Raw genomic sequence first — 26,363 nt, forward strand, 5'->3', positions numbered from 1 at the left:
CTACATAAATCTTGGCTAATATATGTCCAACCATGATGGTCCGATAGGTTATTGTTGAGAAAGTGGTGCCAAAGTGCACAAAAGGGGGTGAGTAAATAGAGGAAGAGAAAGCTTAAAAATTGTACCCAATCTAGCATCAAGGGGGATTGTTGAAATGAGTGATGCTAGAGTGCCAAGTCACCTAGTCAAAGCTATCCCACATGAGCAGCAATAAAATTTCATCACTTGCACTTATCTCAAGTCTCTTTATGTGTACTTGAGTGCATCTTAATTAGTACACACTCATTATGAGTTGTCTTCATTTCTATCCACCTTAGATTAGTGTTGTCATTAGTGTAGGATTAAAACGAGGAACAAAAGGCAAGGGCAACAACGAGGAGCAGAGAAATTACGTTGAGGAATAGAAAAGCAAGGACAATAGTTTGAGTATTGCTATGGAAAGCTATGCTGGAGACGAGAAGCCTGCAGGTTCCAACAGTGCACAAAAAGACGCAACCCTAGACATGGCCGTTGGAGGTTTGAATAGTAGTCGGACTGAGCATCAAGAGGAGTCCAAGCCTATATAAAAAAATGAGAGTGGACCAAACCCCCCTCATGGAAGAGGTGGTGGAATCCCGCCTATCTCATAATAGGATCGGCAACTAAGCCTATAGTGTTCCTCATCTTCCACCTATCCTTGTGGTGCATACTCTACATATCTAGATCCTCATGTGGGGTATCAGCTCTACCACTCTTGACTCCAAAGCAATGAAAAGACATCTTGAGTTGACCCTGTGACATATGGATCTTTATGTTTCTCAAAATCTCAAAGAAACCATCCTTAAAGACTCTCAAAATCAGGTCCCTGTAAAACTGAGTTTTTGTCCCAAGCTCAGAGGAAGGAGACACCTTGATGTATGAAAAATTGTAGCAGATCGAACATGATGATTCGGTTGGAGAGAGAGAGAGAGAGAGGGGGGGGAGGAGAGAGAGGGGGGGAAATAAAGTTAAAAAGACCCAAAGGGTCTATGAGACATAGTGTGCATGAAATCTCGTCATGGATCAAATAAGAAAAAGTAACAGTAAACTAAAATTGAAAAATGAAATCTAAGATCTCAGACTCTGAGATTATACAAAATGAAAAATCTACCAGAATCAAGCATCAAGATATCCCAAAGATAGCCTTCAATACTCGCTATGGGCATTATGAATTTACAGTCATGCCGTTCGGATTAACAAATGCCCCAGCCACGTTTAATCGCCTCATGCAGGATATTCTCAGAGAATACTTGGATGAATTTGTTATTGTCTTCTTCGATGACATTCTGATATACTCTAAGAATGTAGCAGATCATGAAGGTCATGTGCGTAAAGTTTTAAAGATCTTAAGGGAGCACAAACTCTTCCATAAAGCAACAATATGGTCGACGGTCATCTACCTTGGCCTGCTTGATGATAGCCCGTAGTGTGAATAGGTGATCTAGCATGGAGAATGTCCTCTTGAATCGTGCCTACCCTAGTGCCTTGTATCCCTCTCTCTTTGTAGCTCTCTCTCTTTGTTAGCGTGCTGAGCTTAGACTCAAGTATAGGTCCATAGAGCTTGGCCAAGATATGGATGTTCATGATGGTTATGTAGTTATTACGATCCATGGGGTCTCCCGCCTTATGGATAGGTGTGATAGTGTGTGATGACCAGGTGGGGTCTGAGAGGGCAGAGGGATGCCAGGGTGTTGCCTGCATAAGAGAAGTGCTTAGCCATAAGCCCCTCACTACCATGTCGAGACTATGAAAAGAGAGAGAGAGAGAGAGAGAGAGAGAGAGAGAGAGAGAGAGAGATTCACATGCTTAACACAACATGATCCAATACACATACTTCTTTCAGTAATTTTATTTACATGATTTTACCTTAGGCTAAAAATCATACCTTAGCTAGGGGCCTTATTAAAAGGCATCAAAGGGACATATTCAAGAGAGATGTGGCTAACAATTATAGGCTTTTCACATGAGGTAGGTTAGCTTAATGCAACTTAGCCATAATCTTTCTAACTATTCCAAAAGTGGGACAATTAGGGTTTCCTAGAAAACTTGGAGAGATCTTATATATATATATATATATATCTATTTTTCATTTTTACTATTCCTAATTTTCCATACCTTACTCGTTACGGAGAGTGAGGGAGAGAATTACATGTGGAAGGTGCGTGAGAGGAAGGGCTTTGGCATAGGTATACTTACTATAGTTTACAAGGCACGTGACAGAATTGATGAGGATGAACACACGCATGGAGAAGGTTGGAGCTTCTTGGGTTAAGCAGAAGCATAGTTTGTGTAGCCAGGAGAGAGATGAGTGGGATGATATTTTCGCAAGAAGGATGAGTGCAGCTGGCCTCACCCCGGCAGCCCACATTGGTAAAAGCAGAGCATGGATAGCTTTTCCAAAGCCTACAATGGGAAAGTATGGTAACTCTGATCATCATGTGGAGCGTTTTTGCAGGTATTGCAGTTTCTGGGGGCCCTGATAGCACGGCGCTTTGCATTCTGGTGAGTCGATGGATTCAGCAGGAGGGCGCCCCCACTGGTATTGTGATTGGGTTCGTTGTGGACCACGCTTTACGTGCAGAGAGCTCGTCCGAAGCTCTCCTCGTGCAAAGCCGGGTCTCCAAACTGGGTGAGTGTACATAGTATAGACCGTGCCTTACTTTGCACCGAAAAGCAATACATATGCTCATAAAACACAATTGTGGCACAATATCCATTCGTATAGGTATGCAAGCATGTACGGTGTATACACATTTAAATACATATATGTGAGCAGTGTACGATATTAATGTAAAGACATACGTTTACAAGCATACACATGTGCATGCACACACGCGCATATGTACATGTGTCTGCTCTGGTATAAGCATTCCATCTGATCTCTGCTGACATGGATTTCATAGAGGACTGTATCACAGTAGATGCAGGAAAGAGTATAAAATGATATGTATGAGTGCCCTCATTAGCCTCTGTACAAGAAGTCCTCCAAATCGGCCAAGCTGTCAAGCTCTCCATGATGTCCCAAGTTGAGTCCATTGCCAAGTGATGTGCTGTGAATGTGGAATTGAAAATCTCTGTTAAAGTCATGGCATGGGTCGTTCCATGAATAGAAAACAAAGAGCACACTGCCGGATTGCTCTCATAGATTATCTAGGGTTCTGATCAGTCATGCTGCAGGCATTGATATGCGGATGGTGTAGTGGATTTGGGACAAATCAGTCACTGATCTCCAGGCAGTCCACTATCTGAGCCATCAGCCATAAGAAGAGTAAACTTCCGGCTTTTTCCAAAACTGTACAGCCTCCTCCAGAGGACTGCCTCAGCCTGCATGGCTCTAGCAACATGGTGATTCTCCCAACGGGGTCCTTTTGTTGGAAGTAATGCCAGCATTAGCACTTTAAAAATAGTTCATGGCCTTGACCACAAACAATTAGTGAGATGGCAGCAGTTTTCATTGAAATTCCTTTCGATCCACCCCTAAGAGAATCCAGTGCCTTTCAAGAAATCCACACTTAATTTTGAGTGGTGTGGTAGAATGAAGAAACTCCTTTTGATCCACCCCTCAGTTTTTTCCAAAAAAATGTCAATCTACTTGGATCATATGCCTTCTCAAAATCAAGCATCAGAATGGCTAAGGGCTTATAAGTTATGCTCTCCTAGGCCCCTTCCATGGCCTCTGCAAAATTGATGCTCCAAGCAAGGTAATCGGCTGCCATTGGGTAGCCAAAGTCCTATCACGTCTTCATGATGCTCATATGTATCAACAGTGCGTCAACCGCAGCAGTTGATGTACACAGCAAAAGGCAAGGATTTTGTATGAACTTGCCAAAGACAAGATCGGCAAAGATCTCCATTGGCTCCAACTCAGATTAATCTCAGCTTTCGATAGACTCTCGGTAGGCTATGTTGAGCAGTAAGAGCTATACATAGAATCGTGTACTGCTCAAACATGTGGAGAGTGAGCAAGAGGAGATACACGTGTATCTGCTTGAATGTGTGGCGAGTGAACTCAACACATTGTTCTGCCTTTGCATTGATGGCAGAAACTGTTAGGGCACAACGAAAGCACTTTTGGATGCAGGTGGTGGCCAGTACAATTTTTTAACTTGTCATTAAGATTTAATATAGAAAAAGGTGTAATACGCGGAAGCTTCGGAGAAAGATCAGTAACTTCAAAACTCAGAATTCAGCACTCTTTTCGCGACGGAAATTAACGCACAACACTTGAAAGGAGAAGTGCAGAAAATAGAGAGACTCTTTCACCAAGACTCTTCAAACATGAGTATCATGAGGTACACAAATACGATCCTAATAATATAATAAACCATCCACCAATGTAAATGCTCCATAAATATTCAATTCTGAAGGAGGTGCATTCTCATAATTGAGAATTTAAAATGCATTTTCAAAATCACGACACAGTATTGGGTCCCAATTACCCTCCGTAGGGCCCCCACCACGGATGGTGTATTTGCTTTATTAGAATGATATGAAAAACTGAAAGAAAATACAGCAATCTTGGACCTTTTCTTGGCTGGGAATACCCTGCCCTTGACCTGAATCCTTCACCCCTTTGCGTTAGCAAGCCCTTGGCTGTCTTGGCCCCTTGGATTGCTTGAGCACTTGGTAAAAAATGAGATGAATCATTGGGATTATGGCCTCCACTATTTATACTTCTCATCAGGAGCAGTCGGTTGGTTTATTGTACCTCCACGACTGGTTTTAATGATATTAAATGCTGAAAAAGCCTTGCTTTCACACTGGACTGTCCTGGCTGCCCCTGTGGGCTGCTGTCCAGTCCAGCGCAGGCTGCTGGGCAGCGCCTGGGCACTGGCCGCCTGTAGTCCTAGGCTGCTCTATGGCTAGCCAACTGACTGGGCTGTCCCAAGAGCCAGTTGGCTGCTTGGCCAAGCCCTCTTGGGCTGGCCGACAGCCTGCCCAGCCCCTCCTTGGGCTGGCCGACAGCCTGCCTAGCCCTTCCTTGGGCTGGTGGGCATGTCCTGGGGCTGCTTGCCCCATTTTTGGGTGACCCAAAGCCTTCCATGTGTCCAGATCTGCTGCCTATCTACATCTACACAACTGTCTGATATCTGGTGGCAGACCAAACATACAGAACAATTGACATCATTCCGGAGGGAGACTCACAGCGCGGACTGGCACTGTTTCATGTGCAGGATAGTGCACACTTGACCTTGGACGACTGAGATTGATCCTTGGCTGACTCGTCCCTGTCTGGGCTCACATGGGACCAGTTCACCACCCCAGGTCCTGCATCTTCTGTACAGAAATGTCTACGTGGCATCCAAGTGGAGGATGCACGTGACATCCCCTTCTGCTTAACTTGACGGAAGCTGCATAGCCTCCAAATAATCCGTCAATAACGCCGGATAGTCTTCAAGGAACTCTTTGTCGAGCCTTACCGGTTCATGAGTTTCTCGGTCTTGAAACTTTGTGAGGAACTGTTGTAGTCTTTGGCCTGAGCCATGCTTGAAACGGTGCAGAAGGATCTGTTCTGGAACCATTACTTCTGCTTCATCCACAATGTTTGGTTCCGCTTCGTCTTTGACCTCCGAAGGGGGTGGACTTGCATATGGCTTTAACCAACTGACATGAAATACATCGTGCATAGTCCAACTCGGAGGTAGCTTTAACTGCATAGACACCTCATTAATCTTTTTTCGGATGGGAAATGGTCCGAAGCTCCTGAAAGACAACTTTGGGCATCGCTTGCCTACTTGTTTCAGTCTTTGCTTAATAATCTTAAGATAAACCCAATCTCCTTCCGAAAACTTCATATCCCTTCGGTCTTTATAGGCGTCTTGTGCTTTAGCCAATCTGTCCTTTACTGACTCTAAAATCTCCTGGTAAGACTCCGTCACTCTGTTCGCCTCTGGTACTGAAGACGAAGTCCTGGTTAGCAACGACTGGAAAGGTCTTCCAAATGCTGTCTCATATGGAGTCCTGCCAATAGCTGAAGAAAAAGAGTCATTCAAAACAGCTTGAACTAAAGGCAAAAACGATTCCCACTTACCTTGCTGATCGTGGACATAACACTTCAGCACATCAAAGGTCAACTGGTTGTATATCTCTGTCTGGCCGTCTGTCTGTGGGTGGAATGCACTGGAAAAATTCAGCTTAGTACCAAAATTATCAAACAATGCCCTCCAAAAATGATTGGTAAACTTGGAATCTCGGTTTGACACTATGCTTCTAGGAATCCCGCCAATCGGGTACCAATGCCGAATGAACAACTGGGCAATATCCTCGGCGGTTACATTGGCCCTGCAAGGAATAAGCATAACAAATTTGCGAAACCTATCAACAATAGTTAAGCACTGCGTATTACGCTTACTCGGACTGGGAGGCAGATTTGTGACAAAGTCCAGTGCACGATAATCGACACACAACCGGGAAGACCCATCTTTCTTCTTGACAAACAAGATCGGTGCTGCAAATGGCGACATGCTGGGGCGGATGAAGTCAGCTTGCAACAATTCTTGGAGTTGGCGGTCCAACTCCGATTCCATTGCCTTAGAAAGGCGATACGGAAACTTGCTCGGGGGTTTCGAGCCTGGGAGGAGGTCAATCCTGTGATCCTCCGGTCTGGACGGGGGGAGCTGGGGAGGGAGGCTGTCCCGAAGAAAAATCTTCTGGAACTTCTCATGGAGGACCGAGTACTTCTCGGAAGCACTGGTCACCGTCTGGGCTGTCTGGATGTAAATCATCGCACACTGTGCGCCTTTCCTGACTGCTCGCTTAGCCTGCAAGTGGCTTATGAGCGGAAAGTTTGGAATACCTGGCTCACACTTAATGGTCACCGGGGTGTTTGACACATTCCGATTGATCTGGAACGTGTGCTTGTCCCACTTGACATTAGGGAGAAACTTGTGAAACCATTGGATACCCAAAATTATGTTTGCTCCTACAAGAGGGGCAACCATAAAGTCACGCACAAACTCTATGCCCTGAATCACTAACTTAGCACCTAGAGCTTCATACTTGACGCTCGTTGTCATACCTGTGCTAAAACCCTCAACCTGTTTGTCCACCGGAGTCAGCTCGAAACGGGCATGCCTAGCGGCCTGTTCCGTGACCACATCCTCCGTGCGGCCGCTGTCAAACAAGACGACGACTCACTGGCCACCTATGTAGCCAAAGGACTTGAGCAATTCGTTGCGCTCATACTCCTGGTCACGGGCGTCCTTTTGCTTATCTTCGAGCTCCCGGCTAATAATTGCTCCAACTGAAGCACCGGGGTTTGAAGAACTAGGGTTAGCTGCCGCTGGGGTCTGTGTGGGAGCTAAGCTCACCACGGAAGCTGTGGAGGCGGCGGCGGCCTTTGGAGGCTTCTTCAGACAATCCCGAGAAGTATGTCCTTTTGTATGACAAAAGAAACATCTACCCTCCTTCTTGTACTGAGAAAGCTCCTCCGCACTCAACTTGCCACCTGTCTTGCTTGCCTCCGCTTTCTGGTCTGGAGTAAGCTTAGACGCATTGTTCGAGTTCTTGGAGCCAGAGGCTCCCGGGCTCTGTCCTGGGGAAGACCCTGTCTGGTTCTGGCTTTTGCCCCCCGAGGCGTTAGCCCTGGGAGAAGCCGGCTGGGAAGTCTTGGGCTTGCCACCATTGTGTTTCATTTCTACACTTTGCGCAAGCGAGAGTGCGTCCTCAAAGGTGGCTGGCCTAAACATACGCACCTTCCATTGGATTTGCATGTCCAGGCCATACAAAAACTGCCCTTTCTTGTCCGTATCAGATAAGCCTAATTGCAGACACAAGGTTGAAATTTTATTGGCAAACTGAAGGACTGGTTGCGCGTTCTGACGTGCTCCCTTGAACTTCTTCGAGTCGCTCAAGGTAGTGGGGCGGTAGAAACCGCTGCGTAAGGTCGCGGACGAACTCGTCCCACACATAAGCTGCCATACCTGCTTTGGTGTGGGCATGAGCCCACTGAGTCCACCAAGGAATGGCCTCACCTTCCAAGTACCAACTGGCTAAGATCACTCTGTCAGTATCTGTTTTCCTCACTGCGGCCAAGTAAGCTTCAAATTGATGTAACCATGAATAAAGAGTTGTGGGATCGAGTTTACCATTATACTTACTGAAATTCATTTTCTCGGGAAAATGATTCGAGGGCGCCGCCGGTGTCAATCTGGCGTCCAAAGCTCTAAGGTAACGCTTGTGTTCCACGCGTCGCATGGCGTCGTCTTCTCGTTGTCGGATCTCCAATGCACGCATCTGCAACTCAAGCAAGGAGCTTGGCTGCGGTTGTGACCCCGCGAGAGGGTCCCTGTGACGAGGATCTGGTATCTGGGATACGGAAGGAGAGGGAAAACGCGACGTTGGAGAGCGGGTACGCTCCTCCAGAGCCAAGATCCGCGCCTTCTGCTCATCCAACTTGGCTGTCTGTTCTGCGAGTGCTCGCATCATCTGCTGGAACATGTCTGTGATACTCAAGCCGGGTGCCCTAGCTGGGTTGCCTGGTGCACTCTGGTCCCATGGTTTTGGGTCTCTCTCGTCGCCGAAGCTCGCCATAGCAGGAAAATGCTTTTCCTTTCCGGAACGCAATCTGACCATCTACTATCTGTGTGGGAGACTTCCGGAGGCTAAAAACCAACCGTCCTTCGAGGGACAGGAGTCACTCCGAAAGGGGTAGTCCACCCGCGTCTAAAAACCAACCACACGAGCGAGAAAAATTTTCTGGTTTTCTTTGCTGAATCTTTGTCCTTGAAGTAGGCTCTGATACTACTGTAATTTGCGGAAGCTTCGGAGAAAGATCGGTAACTTCAAAACTCAGAATTCAGCACTCTTTTCGCGACGGAAATTAACGCACAACGCTTGAAAGGAGAAGTGCAGAAAATAGAGAGAGGGAGAGAGATGGAGAGGACACAGTATTGTGTCCCAATTACCCTCTGTAGGGCCCCCACCACGGATGGTGTATTTGCTTTATTAGAATGATGTGAAAAACTGAAAGAAAATACAGCAATCTTGGACCTTTTCTTCGCTGGGAATACCCTGCCCTTGACCTGAATCCTTCACCCCTTTGCGTTAGCAAGCCCTTGGCTGTCTTGGCCCCTTGGATTGCTTGAGCACTTGGTGAAAAATGAGATGAATCATTGGGATTATGGCCTCCACTATTTATACTTCTCATCAGGAGCAGTCGGCTGGTTTACTGTACCTCCATGACTGGTTTCAATGATATTAAATGCTGAAAAAGCCTTGCTTTCACACTGGACTGTCCTGGCTGCCCCTGTGGGCTGCTGTCCAGTCCAGCGCAGGCTGCTGGCAGCGCCTGGGCACTGGCCGCCTGCAGTCCTAGGCTGCCCTATGGCTAGCCAACTGGCTGGGCTGGCCCAAGAGCCAGTCGGCTGCTTGGCCAAGCCCTCTTGGGCTGGCTGACAGCCTGCCCAGCCCCTCCTTGGGCTGGCCGACAGCCTGCTCAGCCCTTCCTTGGGCTGGTGGGCATGTCCTGGGGCTGCTTGCCCCATTTTTGGGTGACCCAAAGCCTTCCCTGTGTCCAGATCTGCTGCCTACCTACATCTACACAGCTGTCTGATATCTGGTGGCAGACCAAACATACAGAACAACTGACATCATTCCAGAGGGAGACTCACAGCGCGGACTGGCACTGTTTCACGTGCAGGACAGTGCACACCTGACCTTGGACGACTGAGATGGATCCTTGGCTGACTCGTCCCGGTCTGGGCTCACATGGGACCAGTTCACCATCCCAGGTCCTGCACCTTCTGTACAGAAATGTCTACGTGGCATCCAAGCGCGGGATGCACGTGACAAAAGGTATGTCACTCTAAATATTTTATCCATTTGGTATTGATTTTTAGCTCAAAATGACTGCTCAAAATTGTTAGCTCAAATATCAGAAGGGAAGGGGTTGGGATGAATAAGCCTATCTGAGAGCATAGAAAGCATCTCTCATGCATCCTGAATCTTGTGCAAGGTCCGTGTGATGTTTGATGCAATAGAAGACTCCCCTGGACATTTGCTTTTTAGCAGGACATGAACAGCTCTTCCGGGTTCCAATGAGGTCAATGAGGTGAAGGACATATCTACAGCTGCATGCAAGGCTGTGTTTGCAGATATTGAACGGGATTTAGCCATGAGAACTTTGTGTACAAGATGTCCCAGAGTTGTGGGATGAGAATGAAGTGCACCACAAGCATCCTGAGGGGTTTAAGACCATCTCTGCCATGGCACAGATCCAAAATAGAGGAGAAATGCCAGTACACTCTCCTCAACAGTCTTTGGCTTGGTATCCATAATCCACCTCGCCCAAATAGCTCGTCCTGCTCCTTTACAGCAAGGACTAGGCTCTATCTGATCCAAGGGTCTCCCGGATGTTTCTCATATGCCGGAAGTGCTGCATGTCTACGTTAAAGCGCCCTCTTCTGATGAACCACTTCTTGTTTCTCTGCTTCAATCACAGAGTGACAATGCCCACTGATCATCTGCAAGGCAGTCGAGAGATCTCTGCTCTGTGCCCGTCTCAAGTCCAAAAGGGACCAAACCTCTTATATGTAGCACAAGACAGCCTCATCAATCACATTATGGATTCCAATGCCGGATCCTGCTATAAGTCTAGAGGTCTTGCCACCCGGTGATCCTTAGAAGATTAGTGTAGATTGATTTTGAAGCCACTGCAGCAGCTTTGTAAGGCAAAGCAGAGGTCTCGCCACCCGGTGATCATGAGGAGATTAGTGAAGGCTCCTCCGGTGTGACTTTGAAGCCACTGCAGCAGCTTGGTAAGGCAAAGCAGAGGCCTCCAATCTAATCCACCTCCCCATTCTGGCAGGAGAAGATGACCCATCTGGCTTGTGCAGCGTGACATGATCCCTGAGCTGAGAAGGGTTCTAAATTAGAACTTCAACATGGAGTAACCTGTCACCTTCAGCCAGCATTGCAGCTGATTGAAGTGCATCCAGAACATGTGGGGTCCCTATTACCACTCTGTGTGCCGCTCCCATGGTGGAAAGGATGGGAACATAATACCCTGGTAGGTGTGGGAAGCAGAGCTGACTGGAAAGCGGAGTATCTTTTGTGGTTGGGGTAAAGTTATGACGGTATGGCAAAAGGAGACCATCTCCATCCCCATGCATAGAGTGCTGCAAGAATGTGCATGCATGGTAGACTTGGAAGAACCAAAATCAATCCAGAGGAAACCTCTCCTCAAAAGACGAACACTTAAAAGTGCAGTGAGGTTCCACGAGAGAACTTAACCACAGTAGCCAATCCTGGATCTGGCAAGCAGAGGGATAGGAGGCAACGATCCTTCCAATCAAGGATTTTGATGTGTTGGAAGCAATGACCGATTGCATCTGCTGATGCCCTCCTTTCGAAAAATCAACAGTTCCTCGGGCTGGTGGAGGTGGAGAGGGTTCTCCTTTTCATTTTTCCAGGATAACTTTGCTTGTTGCTTCAAGGGAGCCATAAATGGATTTTAATCCCTTGATCACTCTCCATTTTTGTATCCCTTAATGGGTGTAATATGATCTTTCCTTTGGATATTACTGATCCTTTAGCTTGAATCTTTCTTACTACCAAATAATTAAGAACAAACTATTTTGCTGTTTGCTTTGCTAATGAAAAGGTCCTCACACATGTGGCATGTGTTATCAAGGGATTAGGTGTGAAGTGCTGAAATGTTCTTGGCCTGATGGCATACCAGCACAAGGTCATTTGCAAGAAGCTGCTCGCAATGCCAGGTTGTTGCAGGTTCACATATCATCATGAAACTTTAGACAAAAGCAGTGTTTTTAGGATTGTCAAACTCAAGGATTCTCCATGGTTTTTTCAGTATGGAGTTTTTTGGATTTGGCCTGCTTTGCTGAGGTTGTCTGGCTGAAGGTGTTCACAGCTCTTGCATTTTCCTGTTCAGGTATGAACTTCTACAAACGGCATGCAAAAGAAATGGTGTGGATGTTCTTCTTACTGCACATCATGCAGATGATCAGGTCAGTTCTCCCATTTTCATAACTTTTGGGGATTATCCAAGAGAGAGAGAAAAGAAAGAGAAAATTTATTAATGTCTTTCATAAGACCAAGGTAGTACTTCAAGACTGTACCAGCAGCACATTGGCATGAAAACATGTTGAAATAAGGTAAAACAACTAAGTAACTATTTCGTAATAGATGTTGAAAATATTGACAATAGAAGCAAGATTCAAGGGTGGTAGGATGTAAGAGGCCTCCCAAGACTGTCTAGCCAAGATCTCACACAGTCCAAACAAGATTAGGGAAACCAAATAAAGGGGTGCAGGCAAGCTCATTACCCAATTGAAGGATCAATACTTTGATCCACCCCCGAGCCAAGGGCTAAGGTTCCACTCTGTAGATACATGCCAGTCAGCACTAGTGTTCCATACCACCGGTGCCTGCCCACAGGGGCCCTCAGCAAGACTATTTGTGATCTGCCATGTCCACGGCAGGAGTAGAAACTTTGGTCCTAGCACACGTTAAGCTTTTAGCTTAATTAAACATGATTAAAATATCTTAATACGAAACATGAGGCAAAGAGCGGAAAGCTGTGTTGTTTGCATTGAGACACAAGGCCTTGTTAAATAGAGCGTGAAGAGGTCCAAATGAAGAGGCACATCCTTGATGAAAGGGTGTGACTCTTGAATGAATAGTTATGTCCTTTGGACGTAGAGATGTGTCCTTTGATAGATGTGTCTCTTTGAAGAGATGTGTCCTTTGGTGATGACCCATGTGACAGGTTGTGACCCTCACTGGTGTCCTTTCAATGATTAAGAGTAATTAGGATAATTAAGGGTAATTAAGAGAGATTAAGTCACAATCATGACATTCCCTCCCACTTAAAATAAAACTCCGGCTAAATAAGAGACTTCTGCTGAAGATCTTCGTCATTAGGCCATTTATGCTTGTGGTGAAGCTTGCACTGAGAAATATTGAAGATGTTTCCTCTATTGTCTTCTTGTTGTGCTTTAAATGTTGGTACAGAACTGGTTTGAGGATGGCGATCTGTCTGCAACTGTTGGATTTGAGAAGCCAATGTGGCCATGGACTCTTGAAGTTGCTGTTGAAACTGTTGCTGCATCTGCTGCAAAGCTTGTTGCCAATCCGCTAGAGCTGGATTGCCAAGCTGGTGGGTTTCGTCCTCCATAGTAGTAGGCTGAGTGGAAGATTCTGCAAATTGAGGCTCCGGGGGTTGTTGTTGTTGACGCCTTTGGGCTCTATTGAGAACCATCAACAAGTAGGGGAAGCAAATACGTTATGTGAATTGGTGAAGGTAGGTTACAGCTGGCAAGGCGGTTATAGACCATCCTGTATGTATTGGTAGGAAGTTTAGCTGGAATCGAGAGCAATGGGATTGGTTGTTTTGCTGATAAAGAAGAAGCACAAGGGGTTTTCATTTCTATGTAAACCATAAATCCCGATTTGCACACCTGAAGTGCGTAGTACCAGTATGATGATGAATTGTGGCTTTCTTGAAGGTTAAAGTGCCACATTGTCCTGGCTTTTGTTTGTGTTGTATTTTGCATTTTTTTAAAATGATGAAAACAACAAGGTTTATGGTTGATCACACTTGAGATATGTGTGTTTGAAGAAGCTCGCCTGAATGTAGGTACTGCAGGAGTCGAGCACTAAGCAAAAGTTGCAAATAATGAAGACTTGGGGAAACTTGTGTTGTATCACTTTTGTTTGAAGTTTGTGCACCTAGGTTGCTTGTGGAGCAAAAACGTTTTTTTTTCTTACTTGCTGCTTGCTCCGTTCTCTTTGGGTTGGCCGTGTTTGCATACGTGAAGGTCGCTGGCCGTTTTTTTTTTTAAAAGTTGGCGATCACTAGTCGGCTGGTCGGGCTGGCCGTTTGTGTTTTTTTAAAACTGTGTTTGCTGGTTTCATGCGAGGTTGGCTGGGCTGGTCGATTCTCTTTTTTTTTTTGCCTTGCAGGTATGTGGGTGGATGGTGGGCTGCTTTCGTAGTCGTGGGAAGAAGCATTAGTTTATAAGGCTAAGGCCAATAGCCTTATGTTTTTTACACATCACGTTTTTTTTAAAAATAAAAAAAGTGAAAAGTTGTGGCTTTTCAAAGTGAAGGGTCACACATGACGATTTAGCTTGGGAGAGTAAAAATGCACCAAACGATGCCTCGTACAGGTAGAGAGGGAGCCAATCAGGACCGTGGAAGGAACCCATGTTGCCCGGTAAACCCAAAGCTTCCTGTCGTTTTTTTTTCTTTTAGAAGAGGCTTACTGCATAATTGGGGAAATGGAAAAATCAAGTAAAATTGGGAAAAATTGAAAGGGGCATTCTCTCTAGTTCTTCCATACAACACTTGCTAAGGTTGATTTTAGGGTTAGGGCATCCTACAGGTTGGAGTTTATTTGCTCTGATACCATTGTTAAGCTTTTAGCTTAATTAAACATGATTAAAATATCTTAATGAGGCAAAGAGCAAAAAGCTGTGTTGTTTGCATTGAGACACAAGGCCTTGTTAAATAGGGCCTGAAGAGGTACAAATGAAGAGGCACATCCCTGATGAAAGGGTGTGACTCTTGAATGAATAGTTATGTCCTTTGGACGTAGAGATGTGTCCTTTGATCAATAGATGTGTCTCTTTGAAAAGATGTGTCCTTTGGTGATGACCCACGTGATAAGTTGTGACCCTTCATTGGTGTCCTTTCAATGATTAAGAGTAATTAGGATAGTTAAGAGTAATTAAGAGAGATTAAGTCACAATCATGACGGCATAGACTCCATAGTGGTTGATTACTTTAGATACGGTGCGGTACGGTACGGTATGTGTACGAGTACGTAAAGTATGCATTGGGATGAGTACTTTAAGTACGTTCACTTTAAAAAAAAATGTGTATATAAAAAAAAACACATTATAAATCATTCATAATTTAGCAACACTGGTACACAAAGATGCACAAAAAATGATTGAAATGCAAACATGTACGCTACATAAATGTCAAATGAGCTGTCAAATGAGCTGCACTGCATACAACATGAAGGACTGTCCTGTTGAAGTTGAAATCCTAGTACATACTACAAAGTACAAACGCCAATAGCCATATGGCCGGCTCTCACTCATCATCATCCAAGCTCGAAGATGAGGATGATGAGTAGTCTCCATCTGTGAGGAGATTCCCATCAGAATCATATAGTGGCTCCCGCTCCCCCACATCCCATGGTATCTCCTCAACAATGGTAAGAGGTCCCACGTATCTCCTCTGGAAGAATCTGCATCTGGTGCTCTGGACCACCTCTATTGATCACTCTGGCGGCTCTCCCTCTGGCATGTGTACCACGAGTAAACACCCTGGTGCCTCTAGAGGTGGAAGGACGACTCTGCTGAGCTGAAGAAGTAAGGGAGCTGGTAGTGAGAGCTCGAGACCGAGCTCGAGTGATTCGTCTATCAATGGTCTCGAGCTCTTTGTGAAGCTGTCTATATATCTCCTCCTGCTCATCACGTACTATGTCGCTCTCCTCGGCATGTTGCTGGCTGCGGCGCCGAACTCCTCAACATCAACCTATGGAGCATGTATTCACTAGTAGTTATTAGTGACTAATCACTTTAAGCTTACTATGAACTTTGAAGTGCATCAATATGTCGTAAATGTTTTTACCTGTTTTGGTCTATCCATCTTTCGAAGATTTTGAATTAGTTGAAGGTTGGCTCTGCAAAACACCAACCTCTCTAGTTGTGCTATGCTCAAGCGGTTTCGGATCTTCGTGTGAATAAGAGAGTAAGAACTCCAGTTCCTCTCACAGGCTCCAGAGGAACAATCCTTAATTCCACGAAGATTCGAGTCTTAGTTATAACAAATCTTAAAGCCTGGGCCCTTAAAGACTCCAAAGCCAAATAATTTATCAATAATCAATATGTATTATGTATTATTACATGGGATAATAGCCAAAGTGCAAGGGCTTTTAGTTGAGGCTGATGGTATCCATGTGTCTCCCACCAATCAAGAGGCGTCTTACATACCTCTGGCAGCATAGAAACACCGCGACTATAGAATTCTCCAAGGTTATTGGAGTATCCTATTATCTCTCGATCAATGTGTACCTGTTGCTCATCGGTTAGTACATGACTCATGTACTGATCTCTCATGGATAGAAGCGCCGTGCCCATGAAAAGATTTGCACTCTTGTAGAGATGATCCAATAGTGTTGCCATACCATGAATTGGACAACGCATCCAATCCCATCTCCTCTCTACAAGGCGCATAATCTCATCCACCTTGTGAATGTCAACAATTCAATATTTAGTATTCACCTGACTCTGGAGATGACTGTGCATGCTGCAAGCTCTCTCTTCATCTTGTGGAAAAGATGATATTTCCCATGGTAGACCCCTCCATATCTGTGACACGCAAGAGGATAAAGAGGGGTTTCAATACTATGGTGATGCTATGTGCTTCTGTCCAAAACTCCTCATATAGCACTCTCCTTTTGTGGTTCTTGTGGCTTCATGATTTGCATTATGCATTTGTCTCCAAGGTGCATCAACCACTGATCGGCGAATGAGCTCTTTAGCACCTGTTGCTGAAGAAGAGGATGCTCCTATTGCAGGCATTAGAGAGCCCGAGTACGATAACAAGAACAATGTCCTTAGCGAGAGCAGTTTTGGGTTGGCCTCTGATGATGGGAGCACCTCTTGCAAGGGCATTCCTTCCCCTAGTGATTTCTCTGAGGAGGAGGACTTGACTCTAGACATTTTTGTACTTAGTGTTGTGACTAGTCACAACACACTTTTTTGTATTTCCTATTGTAGGCTATGGGCCACGGCTCTTATTGGAGGTGGAGAGTGAGGAGCATTATGTATGCAAATGCAGAGCATATACAGCCATTAGAGAGAGATCCCATTTTATTCAGAGAGCCACATTCCCTACGCCAGATCTTTGAGGCAGCAGACCCGCGCATACTGGGGAGATTCATTCTAGACATACAGCGTCACAGAGAGACATCATTACAAGCTCAGACAGCTCCAGAGGGGGGACGATAGACACAGATTACTACATTTTTTCAGAGATCCATTCCACTCCCAGCCCCTACACGGCAGGGAATTACTCTCCAGAGAGCAGAGACTCTCAGAGCCCGCAGGAGACAGAGGACACCTGGCTTTCGGACACCACGCCTATACCAGAGAGAGATGACAGAGATCAGAGCTCAGTTTCACAGAGAGGGTGCGGAGCGACTGGCTCGCTTCAGAGCAGACCCAAGTATGTTCTTCAGGGAGCTGTGGACACCCCCTTCATTGATGTATACCATTTTATACCCCCAGTATGGTACAGGATGGAGCTAGCTAGGTTGCATATCATGATTGTATACTCCATGCATATAGCTTTGCATTCTCCTAGTAGTAGAGCTCCATCCCCTCCCCCACTCATTGTACTTATTGCACACCCAAATTCAGCTTTTTAGTTCAGTACTTTTTCATTTTGTTGGGATGACAGAGGATACCCCATACAGGTACACCGATTTGTCTCATAGGCGGAGTTCGGTCTTTTGGAAGACGTTAATAAAATCTTTCTTTCTTTCTTTCTTTCTTTCTCTCTCTCTCTTGAGAGGGAGGGGATCAAAGAGGGAGAACCTACAGAGGCAGATTACATACTTCTTTCGACCAGAGATTGAGCAGTCAGGCCAGCAGGCATTGCAGCTAGCCCTAGAGTATAGCCGCACGAGAGGTGCACTGATTGATCGGGCTATAGAGCTGGGGCGGTCCAAGCGCCCCAAGATGAGAGGCCCATCTCGACACCGGCGGAGACTACAACAGAGGATCAAGACCCTACTAGCACCGCATGGGAGACGTCCAGTCAGAGTACTCACCATGGAGGACATTGAGGATATCCGCCATTGACCAATGAGAGACATTTTTGGATAGTGATGTATATGATGCTTACCTTTGTTGCTGGAGTTCTCCTTCCCAGATGTTATCCATTAGGAGGTCCTAGTACCTTACTTTTCCTCATAGTTGTTGTTTCAGTTTCAGTTAGTTGTTTAGTTGTTTTAGCTTTTCTTATAGAGACATTGTATCAGATCCACCAATTGTTGTAACCTTTTTGGTCTCAAAGGTCATTTTGGCCTTTTGAAGACGTTAATATATCATTTCATTTCATTTCATTTCATTTCTCTCTCCCCGTCTCTCTCTCTCTCTCTCTCTCTCTCTCTCTCTCTCTCTCTCTCTACTTACTACTTAGTACTTAGAAGTTAGTACTCTGTAGACTCTCTCTCTCATGAATGATCATTGGTGACACACACTCTATTTTCAGCCTATTTTAAGCCCTCTATTAATTTTGTATTTTTTCCAATTATTCCCTCTATTTTCAGAAATTCAGCCCCTTGAACAATCCCTTTTTAATGTATTTTTTCCAATCTTCATTCCTGAATTCCTCTATTTTCAGAAATTCAGCCACTAATGTGGCTTCTAATGTTGATTTTTTCAAATTGCAGCTTGTCCAAGATGCCAAAGGCACCAAATCCCTACTGGGTTGCACACACCATCATACTTAATAGCACATCATCAGCAGGTTTAGGCACTCGTCATTGGAAGTGCCGTTATTGACACTTGCAGCAGTCTAGCTCGATCATGCGGGTCATCCGCCACATGTCAAAGTTGGGGGGCAAGGGAATTGGTGGGTGCCCAAGTATTCCAGAGGAGATGGCTGATGCTATTATAAGGGAGAATCCCAAGGAGTTTCCACATGGCAGAGAGATTCGTAGCACTATCATTGATGACGATGTGTTGTTGGATCCTTTGCCTACAGATGCAACACCTAGCAGAAAGGGGCTAGGATTTCTGAGGATGAGGAAGTGTCTGCTTCTTCTGCACCTATTGGGCAGCCTTCTACGCAACGCAACATTAATTCCTCCTTGCACTCCATGTCATGGATCAAGGAGAGACAACGTAGGGTTGAGATTGAGATAGAGCGCACTCTCATTAAGTGTAATCTCTCTTTCAATGTGCTACACATAAACCAATGGAAGAGGATGATTGCCGCTGTTGCAGCTGTAGGCAATGTGGATGGGTGGACAGGTTTAGAGTACAATAAGATGAGGACCACCATGTTGGAGGAAGAGAAGGAGAGGATTGAGACTTCTCTCGAACCTATCAAAGAAGGTTGGAAGAAGTTTGGTTGCACCATCATGCGGCGCGACATAATAAATATCTTGGTCTCTTCATGTCTTGGCACCTACTTTTTGCATGTAGGCAAGGCAGGGGAGCGGATCACAGCTGATTTTATCTACCACCTCATTCGTCAAGCTATTGTGGAGGTGGGGATAGAGAATGTGGTGCAAGTGGTAACTGACAATGCCTCTAACTGCAAGAGGATGGGTAAGCTGATTGAGGAAGAGTTTCGAAGCATTGTGTGGACTCCTTGTGCTGCACACTCCTTGGGCATTTGCTTTTTTTCGCTCTCATAGTGCGAAAGATATCATATGATCCTCCAAGACCAGATTCGCTTATATGTATTTGGTCTTTGAGCGTTTGTATGATGTTCGAGATGCTCTTCGCCGATCAGTGGTGGTTGATGCACCTTGGAGGCAAATGCATAATGCAAATCATGAAGCCACAAGGACCATCCAAAGAAAAGTGCTAGATGAGGAGTTTTGGACAGAAGTACATTGTCACCAATTGGCCGACCATTTGTTCCATTCCTAGTTTTTGCGTCTCGTTCACTTGAGGCCAGGCCGGTGTCTCGTGTGAAGAGGCCAGTATTTTGCTGACATGGACGGGAGCCAGACTGGTGCCACCCGTGTGTTAGCAGGATGGTGTTGTATGGACGGGAGCCAGATCAGTGCCACCCGTGTATGACCTGGACTGTGTTCGATCCATGGTCTCGTTCACTTGAGGCCAGGCCGGTGTCTCGTGTGAAGAGGCCAGTATTTTGCTGACATGGACGGGAGCCAGACTGGTGCCACCCGTGTGTTAGCAGGATGGTGTCGTATGGACGGGAGCCAGATCAGTGCCACCCGTGTATGACCTGGACTGTGTTCGATCCATGGGACTGTCACGCCATGGAAGAGCCAGTATTCGTGCCGTGTTTTACCTATGGGACTGTCACACCTAGGGAAACTCGTGCCTGGAACTGTGTCTTACCTATGGGATTGTCACTCCATAGGAAGACCAGGTTTTTATGTTTTATGTCATGCCAGTTTTGTGCCGACAGATATTTTGTACATGTTCCATGAACGGGAGATATGTCCATGTTACTATTTGCACATGCACACATGATTTGCATGCTTGAAACTGTTTTCGCATGACATGTATTTGTGTGTTTGCCTGCTTGACGTGTTACTTACTGAGCGGGGACGCCTGCCAGTGAGTCGTGAAGTCTGCCCTGTATTCTGACAAGTTTCAGTGCATGTGAACAGGTGGTAAGTATGTTACACATGTTGTTTAATGTTATTAAATTCTAACCCTTTGATTTATAAGGATAGGGGTTCACACTTATTTAAAAGTGGGCACCCCCTTTGGGCACCCACTTTGGGGCCAAGGTGGGGAGCCTCACTTTTAAGTGAGTGTGGGGGTGGGCATGGTCACCTACCCCCACTAATCCCCCACATGCAAGCGTGGACAACACTAAGGTTAACTCCACATGAAATTTTATTAAAAGAAATCTCCCCTTCAAGCGTTAATCCCATCGCATCTATCTGGGGGAAAAATTTCATCAACCGGCGCTGGCTGCTCTTTCGGCTGGCGACTAGCTTGCTGCAGGCGGCTCTTATAATCTGCACGAACCTGTCCCCAGGCGGCTGGCTGCGAACTGCACAGCAGGTGGCCACCCATCTCCTTACTGCTGCGCCTGCCCCTCTACAGGCGGCTGAACCCTGCTGCTGGTGGCTGCGTTGAAACCTGCAAGGTACTGCTTATGCTGCTGCTGCCTGCGCCAAACCCTCTACAGGCGGTTGACTGTGTTGCTGGCTGCGCCTACTACCCTGAATCTGCCCCTTCACAAGGTACTGCAGTGACTGCTCTGAGGCGTGTACTCTCTACAGGCGACCTATGCTGCTGGCTGCACCTCAGCATCTCCTGCAGGCGGCTGTCACCTCCACAAGGCCACACAGCTGCAGCTGTTTCCCAGGCGGCTAAATATTATCAGGATACGCTGCCCTTCTTCACTGTTTTCAGACGTGGCCACCTCCACCAGGATTGTTGTGGCTACTCTCATAGGCGGCTGTGGTCTCTCATGGTGGTGCTTGTTCTGATAGTTCTACACGAGACTACTCCTTCTTCAACAAGGGTGGTTTCATCCTCAGCAAACCACAAGTTTTGGTCTTTTATCAACCAATTACAAGTAAGTGATTTTCAGATTTGAGTAAAGCATTTAATGTTTAAATCTGGTAAAAGATTCGTCCCGCTCGGCCTACACCCGTTCGGTGCCGGGTTGTCCAAGCTATATGGGCGAACCTCGGTCCAAAGGTGCTGAGATCGGGAGAGCCAGGCGTTAGTACGAGAGCGCCTGTCTGTGCGTGGTCTCGGAACACCAGTGTGGTGCTCTCCGCGGAGTCCAGTGAAAGCACAGGACCGTAGCGATTGGACCACACTAGTGGTCGATCTGCTTCGAGCTTCTACATCGAAATTCGAGCTATTTGTTTAGTACTGTTTTCATATGTACATGGACATTATCTGGTTCTCAGAACCCATGGAGCATTGTATTCTTTAAATACTCCCAATAAATATATCATATATTGAGGGGGGGGTCGGCCCGTTCCGGCCCCAGTGCTGGTGTCCATCTTTCCATTTCTGTTCATTTAAGTTTCAAGTTGTTTTAAGTTGTCCATTTCATATTTGTGGTTTTAAAGTTGTGCTATTAAACGTGTAGGTGTCCAACTGAGTCTTTCCCACTTGACGGGATCGGTTTCATTGGTATCAGAGGACGGTTGTTTCCCTCTTCCTAGTGGGGAAACGAACCTGTGTACTGGACATTCCGCTTTTAGCAAACTTTGAACACAATGGACAGCCAAGGCAACCCTTTGGAAGTGCCAAATTCGAGGGGTCCTTCTAGTGCTTCTCGTGGGTGTGATGCCCTGCGTGGTAGGCACAAGCCCCTTGAAAGGGTTCTTGATAGTGAATCCAAGGGTCAACTGTCTCCAGGAAAGACAGTTATGCTTGAACAAGACCCTGATGCTATGAAAGCTGAAATGGAACATATGAGAAAACTTTTGCAGGCTCAAGAGCAAGAATTGAAGTTTTTGCATGAAGATCCTCATCTACAAAGTGCTATTGAAGCCAGGAAGGCTGATGCTATGGTTGATGTAACCTTTGAATCAATGGCTCGTGAAGTGGGCAAGAAACCAAGGGAGTTGGCACTTGCCTATCTCCTTCGCAAAGGTGATATCAAAGAGGGGGATGACGGAGAGTTAAAATTCAGAAATCCACCTCGTTTAAAGCATGGAGATCCTGCATCCCAGAGGCTGAAATCTTTTATGCAAAAGGAAGAGGTGACTGTCACCTCTCGTCATGCATCCTCTCCCCAAGGCACTAAGCCTGACAGATTTATGTATGCCAGTGCTCAAGGAGGGCACGAAAGTCACATGCATGCAAGATATGTATCTCATGGTGACAGGTCTGCTTCCAGAAAAATTTTGCCTTCTGAGTTGTCTCATGGAGAGACTATGCCATATGCAGGTAAGTCACATGCATCTGAGCTTCGAGTTCGTGGAGCACATGCCACCGTGCCCCATGAAGCTTCTATGACGGCCCATGGAGCCCATGCAGACAGGGCTACCCCGTTGGATAAGGGGAAAAGAAAAAGAGAGGACCATGAGCCTCATGCCAGGAAGCTCAAGGAGTTCAAAGCAGGTGATAAATCTGTCAAATTTGATGTCTTTCATGGTGAACATGATGCCTCTAAGGTGTTAGCGTTTGTGGCACAGTTCGACATTGCTTTTAGCGATGAGGACTTTACAGAAAAGTCGAAGGTGCGCCATGCTAGCATGTTTCTGAAAGGCACTGCTGCCCATTGGTGGATCACCGAAAAGATCACCAAGGATCCCATCTCTACTTGGAAGGAATTCAAAGATAGATTTTATGCTTAGTTCTTGCCACCCAACGCGGAGCAAACTCTCACTCAAAAGTGGGATAGGCTGGAACAAAAAGATAATGAGAGTGTGCAACAGTATGTTAACAAATTTTGGAAAGTGTTGCTGGAAGTGACTCCCTTCATGCTAATCTCAGAGGAGGAAAGAAAGAGGAAGTTTCGTTCTGGATTGCAACCTGCTTATAGATCGGGTATTGAATTGCACCCAAAACATACGTTGCAACAACTCACAGCTTCTGCCCTTGCTACAGAGCAATTGGTGCTCAAGATCAAGCAGGATCAAGGAGGTTCCAAGGCGAAGGACAAGGCTGTCCCAAATCAGCAAAAGGGCGGACAGCCATCCAAAAAGAACTTCCGGGAGCCTTACAAGGGTGGTAAAGCTGAAAATTACACATCTAAAGAACAGGGCCCAAGAAAGAACAAATTTGGATTAACCCCGGAGCAAAGAGAGCAATATGCTAAGGATGGAAAATGCTTTTCTTGTGGTAGCAAAGACCACATGTTTCGGCAATGCCCAGATCGCAAACCAAAGCACGAGGACAAGCACACCAAAGCAAATGTTCATGCAGTTCCTGATGTGCAAGGTGATACAGGTCATGATGCAAAAGAGCGTATGGTTTGCAAGGCTTGGGGGCAAATCAAGGATCAGCCCGCATTATTTATGTTTGATGACTGTGCAACTGACAATTTCATCTCTATGCAAATGGCAGCTGATTGGGTATTGAGGTTGAAAACATGGGACCTCAGATTGAAGCTGAAGCTGCATTTATTGGCAAAGAGGTGCAGGTTACCCCTTTGATTGGGAAGTTGCGTATTCATATACAGGGCTATCTTGATAATGAGCATTTTCTAGTTGCTCCTCTGAATGGATGTGATGTATTGTTGGGCAAGCCGTGGCACCATAGGCTTGAGCCCCGCAAAGACTACAAGTCCAATATGATTTCCTTTATGCATAAAGGCCGCATGCACTTTATTGATGCTGGCAAAGAAGGGGATTCCATCCCAGTTGTATCACACATCCAAATTAATAAAGCAATGAAAAAGAGTCTTTCAGCGTACTTGGTTTTTGTGCGTGATAGTCTTGTGCCAAATCATCAAAGTATGGATGCTATGTCTAATGATAGGCTGAATTTTCTTAATGCATTCAAAGACTGTTTTGCTGACTCGTTGCCAGGTGAATTACCTCCCCAAAGGCCCGAAGATCACCGTATAGATCTTGTGCCAGGTAGTTCTCCACCTAACAAACCCGCATACCGAGTAAGTGCTGCACAACAAGAAGAAATTATGAAGCAGGTTAACGAGCTTTTAGAGAAAGGTTTGGTTCAGCCCAGTTCCTCACCTTACTGCTCTCCTGTGCTTCTTGTTCAAAAGAAGGACGGATCATTCCGTATGTGTGTAGACTATAGAGCTTTGAACAAGCTTACCATCAAGAACAGATTTCCTATTCCACGTATTGATGATATCTTGGATAAGCTTGATGGCTCGGCTTGTTTTAGCAGACTTGATTTGAAGAGTGGTTATCACTAGATCCGAGTGGTGCCACAAGATGTCCATAAGACTGCATTCAGGACAGCCTTCGGATTATACGAATTCTTGGTAATGCCTTTTGGTCTCACCAATGCTCCTGCTACTTTTAATCGTATGATGGATAGGATATTCCGATCCCATCGCAAGTTTACAGGAGTCTTCTTTGATGATATCTTGGTTTTCTCCAAGAATGAGCAGGAACACAGAACTCATTTGGTCACAGTGTTCGAAGAGTTGCGGAAGCATAAACTTTTCGTCAATGCCAAGAAAAGTGAGTTTTTCCTTTCAGAGATTCATTATCTGGGACATATTGTATCCAAGGATGGAGTTACAATGGATCCTGCAAAGATCGAGACTATTCGGAATTGGCCCGAATTGCAAAACGTGCATCAAGTACGTAGTTTTCTGGGATTATGTTCGTACTACAGGCGTTTCATAAGGCATTTTGCTATGATTGCCACTCCTCTACATGATCTCACGAAGAAGAAAACTGCCTTCAAATGGACTTCAAAGGAACAGGATGCTTTCTTGCAGCTCAAGCATGCGATCATATGTGGTCCAGTATTGATTGTTCCTGACTTGCACAAGTCATTCGTGGTTGAATGTGATGCTTGTGGTGATTGCATAGGAGCTGTCCTAAATCAAGAAGGGCATGCAGTTGCATACGAGAGCCGTCGTTTGCATGATGCTGAGCTTCATATGGATATCTATGAGAAAGAGCTCTTGGCTGTAATTCACGCCTTAAAGATTTGGAAACACTACCTTCTTGGGGCTGAATTTGTAGTCAAGACAGATCATCAAAGCTTGAGATACTTTCTATCTCAAACCAAGCTTTCAGAGAAGCAAATGAGAATGGCAAACTTTCTTTCCATGTTTCATTTTCAGATTGTGCATACTCCAGGAAAGAAAAATGTGGTGGCCGATGCACTATCTAGGAGGCCTTATGTTGCTGCAGTCTCAGTGGCCTCTCATGGAGATCTATCTGCTATGAGAGATTTGTATCATTTGGATGTTGATTTTTGCCATGTATGGACTGATTTGATGGCTGGTCATTCACATGCCTCTTATATAATCAATGAGGGTTATCTCATGAAGGATAATTGCCTATGTGTGGTGAAGGATTTGCGTCCAAAGGTTATGGATGAATGTCACGCTCCACCATATGCTGGTCATAGAGGTATTATGCCTACTACTCGCATGATTGAGAGGTATTTCTTTTGGCCAAGCATGCGTAAAGACATTGAGGCTTATGTGCGTGCATGTATTACTTGCCAAAAGGTGAAATTTGATAGGCAAAAGCCTCCAGGTTTGCTTCAGCCATTGCCTATTCCCTCGCAACCTTGGGAAAGTATCACGATGGATTTTATTATGGATTTGCCTAGATCCCAGCATGGGAATGATGCTATTTGGACTATTGTGGACAGGTTTAGCAAGCAAGCTCACTTCTTGCCCGTCAAGAAAACCATCAAAGCTGATCATATGGTAAAGCTTTTTCTTGCTAATATTTTCAAGCATCATGGTATGCCTAAATCCATTGTTGGGGATAGAGATCCCAGGACTACAAGCCTATTTTGGAGGGCTTTGTTTGATAATATGGGTACTAAGCTTGAGTTTTCATCAGCTTATCATCCCCAAACGGATGGCCAAAGTGAAGCGGCAAATTCAGCCGTGTTGGATTTATTGAAATGTTATGTGGCAGATCAAAAGAGTGCATGGGAGAAGTATCTTCCACTTGTTGAGTTTGCCTACAACAATACAATCCATGCTTCCACAGGAAAGGCTCCGTTTGAGAT

At 45.6% G+C, this 26,363-nt stretch overlaps 1 protein-coding gene across 8 annotated transcripts in view; it reads left to right on the forward strand.

Annotated features, from left to right (window-relative positions):
• The first annotated feature begins 2,115 nt into the window (after positions 1 to 2,115).
• Positions 2,116 to 26,363, forward strand: part of LOC147615100 (uncharacterized) — a 121,149-nt gene continuing 96,901 nt past the window's right edge. For 3 of the 8 annotated variants that reach the window (XM_086779067.1, XM_086779072.1, XM_086779068.1), the window contains exons 1-4: positions 2,116 to 2,388; positions 2,474 to 2,647; positions 11,651 to 11,735; positions 11,909 to 11,984. In XM_086779067.1, coding sequence (XP_086635193.1) covers positions 2,244 to 2,388; positions 2,474 to 2,647; positions 11,651 to 11,735; positions 11,909 to 11,984 — 480 coding nt within the window. In that variant the 5' untranslated portion in view covers positions 2,116 to 2,243. Of the gene's footprint in view, positions 2,389 to 2,473; positions 2,648 to 11,650; positions 11,746 to 11,908; positions 11,985 to 26,363 lie in introns of those variants that run through there. The other 5 variants (XM_086779070.1, XM_086779069.1, XR_015262746.1 and 2 more) reach the window with 5 other exon arrangements.

The sequence above is a fragment of the Cibotium barometz genome, chromosome 40 (assembly GCF_041138505.1).
Source record: "Cibotium barometz isolate CiBa-2024 chromosome 40, ASM4113850v1, whole genome shotgun sequence".
In the NCBI taxonomy this organism is placed as follows: Eukaryota; Viridiplantae; Streptophyta; class Polypodiopsida; order Cyatheales; family Cibotiaceae; genus Cibotium; species Cibotium barometz.